Here is a 14,240-nt window from a genome sequence, read left to right on the forward strand (position 1 = left end):
ACCACTGCCTTGCTAAAGGAGTTGAGGGGTAAAGGTGATGGACTGACCAAGCATGTCTCCAGACCTAAACCCCATTACGCATCTGTGGGGCAGCCTCAAACGGAAGGTGGAAGAGAGCAAGGTCCACCAGCTCTGTGATGTCGTCAGGAGGAGTGGAAGAGGATTCCAGTGGCAACCTGTGAAGCTCTGGTGAACTCCATGCCCAAGAGGGTTAAGGCAGTTTTGAAAAATAACGGTGGCCACACAAAATATTGACACTTTGGGCCCAGTTTGGACATTTTCAATTAGGGCTGTACTCACTTTTTTTGCTAGCGGTTTAGACATTAATGGCTGTGTGTTGAGCTATTTTGAGGGGACAGCAAATATACAAGCTGTACACTCACTACTTTACATTTGTAGCAATGTGACCTTTCTTCAGTGTTGTCACATGAAAAGATATAATAAAATATTTACAAAATTAGAGGGGTGTACTAATTTTTGTGAGATGCTCTGTGTGTGTGTGTGTGTGTGTGTGTGTGTGTGTGTGTGTGTGTGTGTGTGTGTGTGATATATAATCTATATATCTCTCTATCTGGCTAATTTTGGTAGTTATGGATCAGTTTATTGCGCCTACACCTTGGTTATGTTTAGTTTAATAAACCACTAGTTGTGCTCAGATTTAGGAATATATAACCCTAAAAAAGTTTTATTGTTTTAAGAATATGATAAAATGTTTTGAGTAGTTGGTAGCATCTGAGTTTCTTTTTTTCCTTGTCTTTTGGCTCAGCGACCAAGGCAGATAGATGAGGAGTCAAACATGCGAAGGAGTCCAATACCCAAAAAGGTTAGTATGACTTTAGAGTAATACATACTGTAATTTAGTCTACACTAGAAAGCCTTATCTAAAGACTGTCTTTCTCGCAGAGAAAAGGGCGCCCCCCTGTACTGAGCTCCCACAATGACCGAAATTCCTTAGGACTCGCATCGTAAGTACAAGTAGTAATATGAGAATTTATGGCCTAGATTTTATCTGAATCATGTTCTTTTATTGGCTATTTAGTCTCATTTTATTTCAGGTGTGATCAGCAAGGATTTCCTGAATTAAAGACCAACGCAAGCCGTTTTTTTAAATTTTTGATAGAAGAACTACGCTGTATCTGAGCACCACAAACCAAAAGCACTATTTAATTCATTGTTGTTGTTCAAAGCCAAGTCGCCCATCTATCCATCCACCCATGTCTCCATGTTTTAGTTTGCTGAGAAATCACTTAGAACCTGCCCCCTACCCCCCTGACATTTCTAGACACGGCCATTTTCAGTAAGGGCTGATGATCTACGTAGTATTTACTTCCAAAAATCCATCTGCCCTTAGCTTAGGCATACAGACAGGTGGATGTACTTGGCTGAGAAAACCCCCTCCTCCCCTCCTGAAGTCTCCTTGGATGTATAATTGTCATTGCTGGGCTTTCAAATAGCAGCTAAAAGCAGAGTGGGTAATAGATTCCCCTGAAGGTGTTTCCAGTTAAAAAGAAATCCCATATTTTATATGAAACTACTAATATTTCAGCACTTAGATTTTTTTTTTTACAGCACCAATATAAATGAGTTTATTAATGAGAAATTTCATTTAAAGCAAATGTATTTTATTTATACAATGTCGTAAAATCAATGTATTAAGAACAAACACAATCCAGTTTTAAAATCTGATCTTAATAGCAGATGGATTGGTTATATCCCTATGTATCATATATCCACCCTTGAATATCTCAATGCTTTTTTTTTACCAATAATACTGCCCTTGTTGGGCTACCAGCAGGTATCTCTTTTAGATGGACTTTCCACAGGTCAAGCAGAGGGAGGTAGAGATGTCACCAAAAATCTTTATGCATCTGACCGCTAAAAATTCCGCTTCTTCAGGAGTTTGAATCTATGATAACACATATAACAATAATTATACACTATTGACAAGAACATAAATAACAAGCAATAACCTCTAAAAACATAATTTCTCATATCAACAAACCAAATGTAATTTTCATACCCCTGACGTGTGTGGCATTCCAATTGCAGCCACCGGTCCCTAATCCCATGGGACTGAGCCCCCAGGGCCACAAACCAGCACGTGCGAGAAACAAAACCAATGGAGTATACAAGAAGGCAAAGCTGCCACCTCAAAGGTTTATTTTGGATTTTCACACAGTAATATGGAGGTTCTTCTAATGCACACTACTATTTAGAATACAGCAGGGGAATTTCCTCACTGTCCCTGTTCCTCCCAGGTTCCGTCCTTTTGAAATGAAATGGATTCTAAACAAAACTGCCTTTGCAGTACTGTATTTCAGCAGCAGGTGGCATTGTAATTACAGAGTTATTTTCTGTTAACCTGGGGTCCACATGTGTGTCTCGGAGAAATGGTATTTACATTTCTCATCAAAAAGCCCCTTTTAAACTCCAACTCTGAGAAATGGCTAGAATCTTATGTCTACCGTAAGTTTTGGCTGGATTGTCCCTTTCATTTTCAGTTTGGAATTGTGTTTGTTTTTTCCCTTATATTAAAATGTGCAGACATGTATGTGACATTCCTCAAACATTTATTGCAGGTGAAGTGATCAATGTAATTTAAAACGCATGCCCCAGGAGGATACACCTGGAGTGAATATTTGAACGTAATGTTCACTGCTTATAACTATGCCCCATAGCAGGGGTAGGCAACCTTTTGAGCACAGTGCGCGGAAAAATATTTTTAAAGAAATCGCGCTCGCCGATTTTATAACAAAAAAAATGTCAACTTCACACTCTCAATCACGAAAAGGATTTTTTATAAACTAAATGCTGTGAACTACTTTAGTAGTGAGAAATTAACATCCTGCACTCTCACACCTCAGATCAGCCCCAATTCCTGCAACGTCACACCTCAAATCACTGTCCCCCCTGCTCATCTGCCCCACCACTGTAACCCCCCTGCTCATCTGACCCACCACTGTAACCCTCTGCTCATCTGTCCCACCACTGTAACCCCCATGTGATCCCTCCCACTACTGTACCTCCTGCACATCTGTCCCACCACTGTAACCCTGCTGCTCATCTGCTCCATCAATTGCCCCCTTTTTTCATCTGCCCCACCACTGTACCTCCCTACACATCGGCTCCACCGATGATCTTCTGTTTCACTACTAAATTACCTTCTCTTTGATCCTAACACTGAACCCCCCTGCTCATCTGCCCCATCGCTGAACCCCCCTGCTCATCTGCCCCATCGCTGAACCCCCCTGCTCATCTGCCCCATCGCTGAACTCCCCTGCAGCTCATCTGCCCCATCGCTGAACTCCCCTGCAGCTCATCTGCCCCATCGCTGAACTCCCCTGCAGCTCATCTGCCCCATCGCTGAACTCCCCTGCAGCTCATCTGCCCCATCGCTGAACTCCCCTGCAGCTCATCTGCCCCATCGCTGAACTCCCCTGCAGCTCATCTGCCCCATCGCTGAACTCCCCTGCAGCTCATCTGCCCCATCGCTGAACTCCCCTGCAGCTCATCTGCCCCATCGCTGAACTCCCCTGCAGCTCATCTGCCCCATCGCTGAACTCCCCTGCAGCTCATCTGCCCCATCGCTGAACTCCCCTGCAGCTCATCTGCCCCATCGCTGAACTCTGCTTCTCATCTATGATATGCGTGATAGGCATAGTGGTGAAAGGAAGCAGAGATGACCTATCTACCTGTCTTGGCACACTCATTCTGCTGATCCACCTCTCGCATCCAGCCCACCTGCTTGTATGGGATGTCACGTAAAAGCATCTGGAATGGATGCGCAATGATGAGCTCAGGTCGGGCATTTTCTGAAAGCAGTGGGCCTGTGCAGGATCATAAGTTGGGCCCCCACAGCTGAGAAAAAGTGTGCTGAATACTGGCTGTGGCTTAAAGGGACACAATGCAGGGGTTCAGTAGTAAGTGACGCAAAGGTTCAGGAATAATTTCAACAAAGTTCCTGGAAGATCAACAGTAATTCCACAAACTGTCACCTGATTGGGGTTTTCTCAATCACAGTGAAATCCCTTCTTTCTGAGATTGGTAGTGGCAACTAAGCGAGTCATTTTCCTCCAGATTGTGGGCGGCACTAGCAGGACTGTGATTGGCTTTAGCAGTGGTGGCCAATAATAGGCCACCTCCTCCTAGAAACAGGGACCCCCCCCCCCCCAATAGCAGAACTGCACCCAGTCTCTTCCCCATCACAAAAGCTGACGATTGCAGCTACAGCAAAGTTTCCCATCTTTTACAATGTGTGGGGGCACCGTGCCTCCCCCTCAGTACAGGTGCGGTGTGGGGAATGCTGGAATTGGAATGCATTAGTGTCTCACTTCCCTGCGCTGCTCTGCTGATGGGGAGGGAGTTGAGTGCTGGCAAAAGGCTTTGAGTGCCGCTTGTGGCACCAGTGCCGGGGGGTTGCCTACCCCTGCCCCATAGTGTTTAATTTTGGTAAACGTAGCAAAACGGTTAATAATTCCACTGGCGAGGTCTTGTACTGCAGTGCACATTTTCATACATTGTTATTCTTTTGACATCCCTGGGAAGTATTCCAACTTTTTCAGGTCATTTTAATTTTTCATTGTAGGCTGGGTTCACACTGCCGACAGATGCAGCTCGCAGCAGGGATCCAGTGCGTCCCTGTTCTCCATTTCAGGGATGAATCGGGGCCTAATGTTTGTCTGAATTTGACCCTGAAACTGAGCTAAAGACACACAGGACTCCTGTGCAAGCCGCTCCGGAGCCGCCACAGATACTATATGTGAACCGGCTCCATAAAGAGCCGGTCACAATCTCCTGTCATGCGAATTGGATTCGGAGAAACCCGCATCAAATTCACACTTGTGTGAACCCAGCCTGAATGAAACATTGGGATTGAGTATATAGATGGGGAGCTTGTTTACACTTATCTGCAGACATGTCATCTGACCAGACCATTGCTTTGGGGTATTTTTTTAATTAAATGCATTATTAATATGAACGTTTGCAACACAAACATTAGCACCATCTTACAGATGAATGCAATTAAATGGCCCGCTGGTATTTTCTTTTTTCCCTCTACAGGCTGAAAATCAAGACTGTCGATCCCATCCGACGTGAAGGGCCAAAGGTAAAAAAACAAGAAAAGTTGTGAATATGCTTTTTGTATGAAAATTTTAATGTTTGCTATTTAAATAAAAATGGTGCACAGAATTGGCTCATTTCAAGATCCAATATATGCAGTAATTACAAAGCATTTCTATAAAGATACACAACTACTTCTGGTCTATGGGTCACAAATCGCTACATCTTGATCTCCAACTAACTAGCTAACTTTTTTTGTGTTTTGGATAACGTTGTCATAAAGACATAAAGGTACAGATAGCAAAAGAAAGAAAAACATCACTGACAGAAGTTCTCTCTTCTTCCCTTGTTTTGGATCCCTCCATTGGAGAGATTTACTTATGTTTCCTACCCTGCCATATACAAACACAGATAAAAGTAAGGCCTGTGTCAGCAGGCTTTGGGCTTCTTTTGATGGCATCAGTTTTTGATACAAGACATCAGGTAGGTATTACATCATGTATAGGCATCAATGAATTCCACAGTGATCCAGATAATAATGTAACCATCAGCAGTCTGTGACCACAATGTCCTGAATCCCAGCCCTACCCCGTAGCTCAGTATAGTCACTTTATAGAACTCCCCAACATGTCCTGTAGAAGGAGGTACCTGATCACCCTATTCTGTTAGGGCAGAACCCCCCCCCTCCCCCAAGGGGTTCCAACGTTTATTTTAGAAACCATAGCTTTAAATGCCCTACATCCTTCTAACTTCAATATTTATTGCCTATGCATTGTGCTCATACTCCCACCCTCTGGTGGAACTCTATCGTTTGGATTATGCTCCTAGTTATAGACGCTACTACAGGCCCCTTCTTCCTCCAGTGTGCTCTTGGAGTCTAAACCCTACCTTCCTGAATTTCTTGGGGGCACCCCTGGCCTCATACGTCATCCTATATAAAAGTACATCCGCATTCACTATGTTTTCTTACTCTAAAGTATAAAATCCTAAGGAACAGTTAACTCTCCAAAAATTCTTTCATGTGTCTCCCCCTCCACCCCCTCAGGGAACCCCACCAGCTGTATGTTTTGTTTGTTTTTTTTCTTCTCAAGCAGTCTTCCATGTCAGCCATCTTTTATGTGCTCAGAAAGGGTTTACTTGGTCACCTGCGCAGCAGTGTCCAGAGGTCTGACAGTATCTTCCAGGGAAGCAATGCGATTGGTCTTCAGCCTGAGCCTTTTCCCAGAGTTTCTGCATATCATGTTTCATGAATGAGAACTCCAGCTTAAGTTCCCCAAAATGATCAATAAGTTTGTTCTGACATCCCTGTATTCCTGTCGTTATCTGTGTAAGGGACGGTTCATCCTCCTCCTCCCCCCTTGCCAGCTCTACCTATTCAGTTATTCAATCTGTCCAGCGATCTCCCTCTTCTCTGAACATGAGCCCTCTGGGGTCTGGGACTCACCCGGTCCGGTGGAGGAGAAGCTGGTTGTGGAGTCTTCACAGGTCTCTGCAGCGGCAGCCATTCCTCATCCTCCCGGTCACCAGCGCTATTTTTAGAGCCCCAGGCAAAGCGGGCTAGTCATTCTCCTGGCATTTTGGTCCAGGGGGGGCCCATATTTGACCATCCTCTGAGGTTCCCCAGAGGTCCCAGCACACATCCCCAGCAGCTCAGCTCAAAAAACGGGCGCTGCTTTTGCAGGATCAGGTAAGGATCAAAAGCCTGCAGACGGAACTCTGTCCCTTCACTCCTCACATGCTGCGCACTGGTTCCGCCCCCCTTATCTGCATTTTACTTGCCTTGGGCTCGGTTCTCACTAGATGTGGTGCGAATTTGATGCAAATCCGCACTGCACCTATATTGCAAACCTTTTCATGCAAACTGATTGCGTAGTGAATCAGAATAACAGAATCTGATCTGATTCTGGTGCGAAAAAAGGGTCCTTCACGAGTTTGGTCCAAATGAGATGTGAATTCAGCCATACAGATTGTATTTGCATAGCACAGACATCACATGTGATCGGCAAAGCAATGTGGTGTGAATCACATGCGATGTCTGGCATCGCACTCGTGTTAACTGGCCCTTAAAACAGTTGTATACCCAGTCTGATAATTTTTCATTAAATTAATAATAGCAGGCTATAGTATAATTTGCCTTTTTTTTTTATTATTCTTCTCTTACCCGCTTCCTTACTGCGCAAGAATAAGAACTAATTTTTCGGCAAGCATAGACCCTGCCAAAAAAATGCTGTGTCATTTCCTACTGTTGGTGTCAGCCCCAAGATCCCGCGAGACTCCTTTTTCCTTCTGGAGTAAGGCTGCAACAGGATTGGCTCCTATTCGCTGTAGAAGGTTTCCGTAGTGACTGGAAACGAAAAAACGAGGTGTGGATGCCGTGTTTAATGCGCATGTGTGGAATTATGTCCAGGGAAACCTACTGCGGGCGGAAATAAAGCACTGCACAGGACCATAGTTGTGATTGCGGCAGTTATGATCATGTGGGAGGGAGCGATCACAAGTGTCTTTATTTCTAACAGAACGCCTTTGGAGCATACTAATAGTGACATTGTAATTAAAAACAACTAATTTAAATGATCTATTGCTTAAATGTGGTATCATTGTCAGAGTGTACTACCGCTTTAAGTTGGTTGTGCATTCTTATAGAATTATATTGGAATGCAAAACACAGACATAGGCTCTAATCCTTACAATCCTTGTCCAAAACAAAATAAAAAAGATCCAAATAATTAAACATATCTTTTGCTGATTGCACATTATGTCCATGATCTTTATGTATCTCAAATTGGCCTTGACTTTCTATTTCTTTGTTCTATTGTAAAACAATAAAGATATATTTGCCTCAAAACATATCTTTGCATAGACGAATATTGATGTACCGGTATATAATATGCATAAAGCCACCAATAGGCACTATTGGCACCACAAAGACACTTGCTTCTCTCATGGGAACGTCTACACCATACAATTGGCAATGCTAAACATGCAAGATCTCGGGAAGATATTCCCATAATTGGCAACATTTGTAGTATTTCCGCACGGTTTGTATTTTTTTCTTCATTTCCAATATTTTTTTTATTAAATTTCAAGGTAGAAGTACAAAACAAAAGAGCCCTTACAGAAACAAGTAAACATTGCTCATAAAAAGGGTACAGTCAGTAGTTTCAGCACATACCTTGGTAGCACAATTGCCAACTGATCCATGAGAAAAAAGATACATAATATATTTAAAAAAAAAAACCCTGTTATCAATAGAGATACAGAACTCAAATCTCTCCTCTGGCCCTCGTGCCCTGCAGGGCAATTTGAGGTATTCCCAGGCCATGGGAGGTCATCCCATCCAAGTGTGCAGGCTCAGCCTCTCTATAGATTACTTTTGTCAAAAGTTACATAGCATAGGGTCTGAACGAATCCATTCAATTGTCCCCATTCTGGGGGGTGCTCACCTATACCTGCGCAGGAGCTCCAACACTCTACTCCACAGGAAGAAGCGCAGTTCTTTTTTTTTTTTTTTTTTTTTTTTTTTTAAATGGGTTCCAAAATGTATTCCATCTTTATCAGAGGAATTCATTCAGGAATTCATTATTTAATAGAATAGTAGTATGGTTGCTGACCTGTGTTTGCAGTTTCAAGCTAGGGTTTTTTTTCTTTTACCCTTCCTTCACTAGTTGGGGAGTCATTGACCAAGAAACACTCAGCCCCCATTCACACCTATGTGAATTAGATGTGCGTTTCCCTGCATCTAATTCGCATAGCAGAAGAATGTGACTGGCTCCCTATGGAACTGGTTCACATATCTCCGGGGTGGCTGTGCGTCTTTGGCTCCGTTTCAGGGCCGATTTCAGCCAAAGAATCGGTCCTGATTCGTCCCTGAAACGGGGAACAGGGATGCACAGCGCTCTTGTGCGATCCGCGGCATGTTATAGTGTGAACCCGGGCTTATTCCAAGTCCTTGACTCTGTATCTAGTTAGGAAGAAGGATAAGGATGAGCGCTGTGAAGCTTCACCTTTTAGAAATAAGTCTATATATATGCAGCTCATAACAGCTGTACTGAAGTACACTGGCCATGCATAATTATTATCTTTTTATTTTATTTTGTTCTAGTGGGATCCATCTAGACTGGATGAGAAAACGACATTTGTGCTGGGATCACGTGCCAATAAGTAAGATGCATATCAGTTATTTCTCATAGATTGTAATTAATCCCAACCATATACCCTTTCACCAACATGTTGTGTGTTTGCTCCTAGGGCTCTAGGCATGGGAGGGACCAGGGGTCGGATTTATACTAAACACCCAGAGCTTTTTAAGGTAACTGAGAATTTACATACAGTACATGCTATCATTAGGTGACATAGTTGTAAAGGACCTAATTTATTTTAAAATCACTGGCATCCAAATCCAAAAATCTTATGATTAGAATTACCTGGATGAGTGCTCACTTGTCATTTGGAACCTCTAAGATGTCTTATTGGAGGTGTTGGGTGGTAGGATGCCTGTCTTGCTTAAAGTTAACCTGCACGTTTTAAATTAAAAGATGCTTGTGGTTACCTTTTATTTGCCAGAAATGTTTTTCCTCTGCCACCTTTTGATTTAGTTTCACTTTGTTACTAGGCCCTGAAATTCCACCTCTTTATGTAAACGTAAAAAGCTGAAAAATGCCCAAATCTGCCTAAAAAGAACTCCAGAACCTGTTTGAGCTTCAGACGTTTTGGAGCTTCTGGCTTCAAGCATTTTGGAGTGGAGATGTGAACCATCTCCATAGAGAATAATTGATTTTTTTTTTTTTTTTCCCTCCAGCGTTTTGTAGCTTCAGGCTTCAAGCTTCAAAATGCTCCGATGTGAATGGGGCCTTTCTGTCCGTGTCCATGGACACAGCAGGGGGGCTCAGGAGGGAGCACGCACGAGTGTGTGGGGACACTGGACAGAGAGGAGGGGCCAAGAGGGGCACAGAAAAGGATTTCCTGGCTAATAAAGGTAATAGCGGGCATTTTGTGGCGTCTTCTCTTAAAAACAAACATGTTATACGTACCTGCTCTTTGTAATGGTTTTGCACAGAGCAGCCCCGATCCTCCCTTTCTCAGGTCCTTCGCCGTTGCTCCTGGCTACTCTTCTCCTATGATTGCCCCCCATTGCAAGCCACAAGTCATACAGAACTTGGCTCAGCCCTGCCCCCCACTTCCGCTTTACTGGCTGTCATTGACACACATGCTCCTGCTGCTGTGTCTGTCAATGAAGAGGGAGAGAACCGAGAGAGCCTTGGGTCTTGTGCACATTGCTGGATCAAGTTCAGGCTCAGGTAAGTATAGGGGAGACCTTGGGGGGGAAGCTGCTTACTGAAGGTTTTTTACCTTAAAGCAGAAAATGCATTACGTCAGTTTCACCAGAAAATCAGCTGATTATTGCATCATATCAAGCTGTATAATCAATAAAGAATATAGCCATCACGGATCCGTCCCATGTGAAAGGACCCTTGTGGTTTTTTTTGTTAGCTTGGTCTTCAGCAAATGTTATATGTTGCATAAAAGCATAGCACCTGGTGGTCTCCAACAAATTGTGTCCCCATACCTCAGCGTATTCTAAATATAATGCTTGTTTACTACTTACAGTTTTCTGAACGTTTCTGATGAAGGTCACCCCCCCCCCTTTCATTTCCAACCCCAAAGCTCCATACATGGCTAGTCCTGGTACCTTGTCCAGCCATGATGTTTACCTTTTGGATGGCTGATCCTATTTAACCTGTTACCTGTGCATATGCAGTAGAGCCCCATAGACTTTTGTAGATCAGGGAGACAGATTGGAGCTTATTCGTCTCCCAGCCACATCAAACTCATCCAATACATTTAATAGGCAAAATCCTTTTTTTTTTTTTTTAATTTTGCCTTGCACTTGATTGGGCATTCAAAGTGAATACAAATTAACTTTGTTTACTAAGGTATGTGATCATACACTTTGCAGATCAAACATTGAAACTGCTGAATGAACAATCTCTGCCCTTTGAGTAAATCAACCCCATTGTGAGGCAGCTTGTGCTTGCCTGTCCCTCTGTTCCTTAAAGAGGAACTGCAATCTGCTTACATAATTTTGTAATAAAAACATATAAGGAAAGTTGGTAAATGGATATAGGGTGTTGAACTGTCACCTCTAGACAAGTATAATATAACACAAAATGTAAAAAAAATTATATAAATATGTAATTATTGAAAAATATACACAAAATCAGTAAAGTATGTACAGTAGGTACACTATATACAAGCAGTCAAAGCCGACATGTTTTGCGGTTATATTGGTACATCTGCTTCTTAAAGGCTGAATACTTCAGTCAAAATCCATTTACAAACAAAAACATAATAAAAACAATTATACATAATACATACATAAACAGGTCTGTACATAATACATGAAGGAAAAAAAAAAAGGGGGGGGAGCAGCTGCTTGCTATATGGGCAGGAGGGAGGGACCTGGAGCGCTGGTGGGGTCCTGAGAAGAGGAGGAATGGGGTTGCTCTGTGCAAAACCATTACACAGAGCAGGTAAGTATGTTTTGTTTGGGCGTGGCTGCAGCTAAGATGGCTGGACGTGTCTAGAGGGAGTTCTGCAAGCTGCTTTCAAAATCCCAGCTACCGCCATTAGTAAGGATCGCTCCTCTATGACCACGGAGCGGCTGAGAGAATTTGTCCAGGCCGAGAAACAAGATGACAGCCGCAGCCCTCTTTATACGAGGAGCAGTGGACAGCTGCCACAGAGACTCCTAAACATGCATCCACAACAGAGAAAGCAAGCAAGTAAAGTTACCCTGGAATAGGAAAACACGCAATTGCTGAGTGCTATCTCTTCTTGTGGCACTTCTCTCACAGGTAAAATAGATGAAATCCGGGTGGATATCAGCCTGCTGAGGCAGGACATGCAGAGAGTGAGAGAGAGGGTGAATGAAGAATCTCTTCTCTAGAGGACAATTTTTCACTTTTCCCTAGCAGGGTGTCGGCAGCAGAGAAACGGCTCTCCTCCTGGTGCCAGAAAGCTGATGACCTTGAAAATCACCTGCTATGGATTAACCTCAGGATTGTGGGTCTCCCTAAAAAGGCGGAGGGTCAGAATCATGGGGATTTTGTGGAAAAATGGCTCAAGCATGCTTTTCCTGATGCAAACTTTTCTCCTGCTTCTGCTGTGGAAAGGGCCCATAGAGTGCCAGCACAACCGTTCCTGTTCCTGGTACTGCACCACTTCCTTAATTTGCCAGAATGCTCAGCTGCAAAGACTGGGACCTAGTCTTGGGAAAGGCCAGGCAAAAGGGCCAAATTCACTTTGAGAATGTGGCTGTCTCAATATTCCCTGATTTCTCAGTGGAACTGCAGAAACAGCGAGCCACCTTGACAATGATGGAATCTGGGATTATATATTCAATGGCTTATTTGGCTCGCCTGAGGGTGATCGATGGAGGCAGAGTCCATTTTTTTTCACTACACCAGGAGCTGCCCAGGATTGGTTTACCATGAAGGGCCCTCCATAAACTCTGCTTGAAAGGCTTTCCCTTATTTCACCAAATCCTCCTTTATCTGCCATTCAGGGCTAGAAAGCAACAGTAATTTGGACTTTTATCATCCCCTTCTTACAAGTATGTGTCTTCACTGATGTCAGCGTTGTTTGTTTGTGGACCGGTTCCGTTCTTTAATTGCAATTGCCATATGAAATTTTACAGCGTTATCCTTTCTCTCTCTACCTCTGAATATTTTCATGTGGAGATTAAAAAATAAAAATTTACCTTTTAATAGCACTTTAACCACTTCCCATCCGGCCACTGTACATAAACAGCTGGGTGGTCCTTTCCCTGTTCTGAGTGGACGTTCAGAAACGTCCTCAGAAAGAGTGCTCGCAGCGTGTCCCCAACCTGTGATTGTTGTGATCTCTCACTAAGCTCCCCGTCGAGCTTAGTGAGAGCTTAGTGCATGGTGGGGGACGGGGGAATCTGGAGCCTTGTAACAGCTCTGTGTAAGAATGATTTTATTATGAGAGCTGTCACAGATTCCCCCCCACAAACCGTACACCAAGCACCACTGTCACCCCTGTCCCCATAACCCGTGTCAGTGGCCCCATAAAACATCAGTGCACAAAACATCTGTCTCCATCACATCTGTCACAGGGCACAAAACATCTGTCAGTCCCCCATCACATCCCCCATCACCGCCTGTGGCCGATCAACATCTGTCATTGTTACCATAGCTTGTGGACTCTCTAACTTTCACACAGACCAAATAATATACACTGATTTTGGTTATTGTTACCAAAGAAATGTAGCAGCATAATTGGTGCTCAAAATTTATGAAGAGAAATTAGTTCTCTTATAACCAAAACTAGGAAAAATGCATTTTTAAAAAAGAATTTCCGTCTTTTATTTATTTTATTTTTTTTTCATTTGTATCGTAAAAAATAAAAACCCCAGTGTTTATCAAATACCACCAAAAGAAGGCTCTATTCATTTGAAAAAAATGATAAATATTGAATTTGGGTGCAGTGTTGCATGACACTTCTCATTCAAAATGTGAGAGCGCTAAAAGCTGAAAATTGGTCTGAAAGCAATGGGGTGAAAGTGCCCAGTATTGAGGTGGTTATCCCCCATCACATCATTAGTGGGTGATCTAGCAAAAATGGAATGGGCCAGTGAACAAGATATGTCTGTCTTGTGGTGAATGATGGGTGTGCTTTCTTTTGTTACCCTCCAAGTGGGTGGTCTCTTTAACTGTAGCTCATATACTTCTTTTGTTAAATTTGCAGTATGCAGCTGATGCCCAGGACAAGCAGTGGCTGACAGAACAGCAGCACATGAAAGCCACAGGTGGCAAAATGGTATGTTTTTTGGATGAGCGAGACTCTGGGACAAGGGCAGCAGATTAAACCACTTGCATCCTGAAAGAATACATTTTGCTCAGGTCTGGGACCACATGTTTACATTGATAATGTGCAGTCACAAAGGGGACTAAACTGAAAAATCTGGTTTCTTGTAAAGTTTTTGGCACAATAAAACCAATTGATTCGTTTTATATGCTTTCTAAATTCAAGTATTTTAGAACAAAATTCCTTTAAGTTTTTATTTTATTTTATATATTTTAATTGATCTCATTCATTTGTCTTTTTAATGTTTACCTGGCCTTTCACTGTATTAACATAAAACCAATAATACTAAC

At 43.0% G+C, this 14,240-nt stretch overlaps 1 protein-coding gene across 1 annotated transcript in view; it reads left to right on the top strand.

Annotated features, from left to right (window-relative positions):
- Positions 1 to 14,240, top strand: part of DNTTIP1 (deoxynucleotidyltransferase terminal interacting protein 1) — a 34,989-nt gene that overhangs the window by 15,771 nt on the left and 4,978 nt on the right. Inside the window, exons 6-11 of the mRNA XM_077459212.1 lie at positions 767 to 823; positions 904 to 965; positions 5,062 to 5,107; positions 9,164 to 9,222; positions 9,310 to 9,370; positions 13,831 to 13,902. Of these exons, the coding sequence (XP_077315338.1) occupies positions 767 to 823; positions 904 to 965; positions 5,062 to 5,107; positions 9,164 to 9,222; positions 9,310 to 9,370; positions 13,831 to 13,902 (357 nt within the window). The remainder of the gene's footprint in view (positions 1 to 766; positions 824 to 903; positions 966 to 5,061; positions 5,108 to 9,163; positions 9,223 to 9,309; positions 9,371 to 13,830; positions 13,903 to 14,240) is intronic.

This window comes from Lithobates pipiens, unplaced genomic scaffold, assembly GCF_037356315.1.
Source record: "Lithobates pipiens isolate NorthernLeopardFrog02 unplaced genomic scaffold, aLitPip1_a1.2 Scaffold_28, whole genome shotgun sequence".
NCBI classification, from domain to species: domain Eukaryota; kingdom Metazoa; phylum Chordata; class Amphibia; order Anura; family Ranidae; genus Lithobates; species Lithobates pipiens.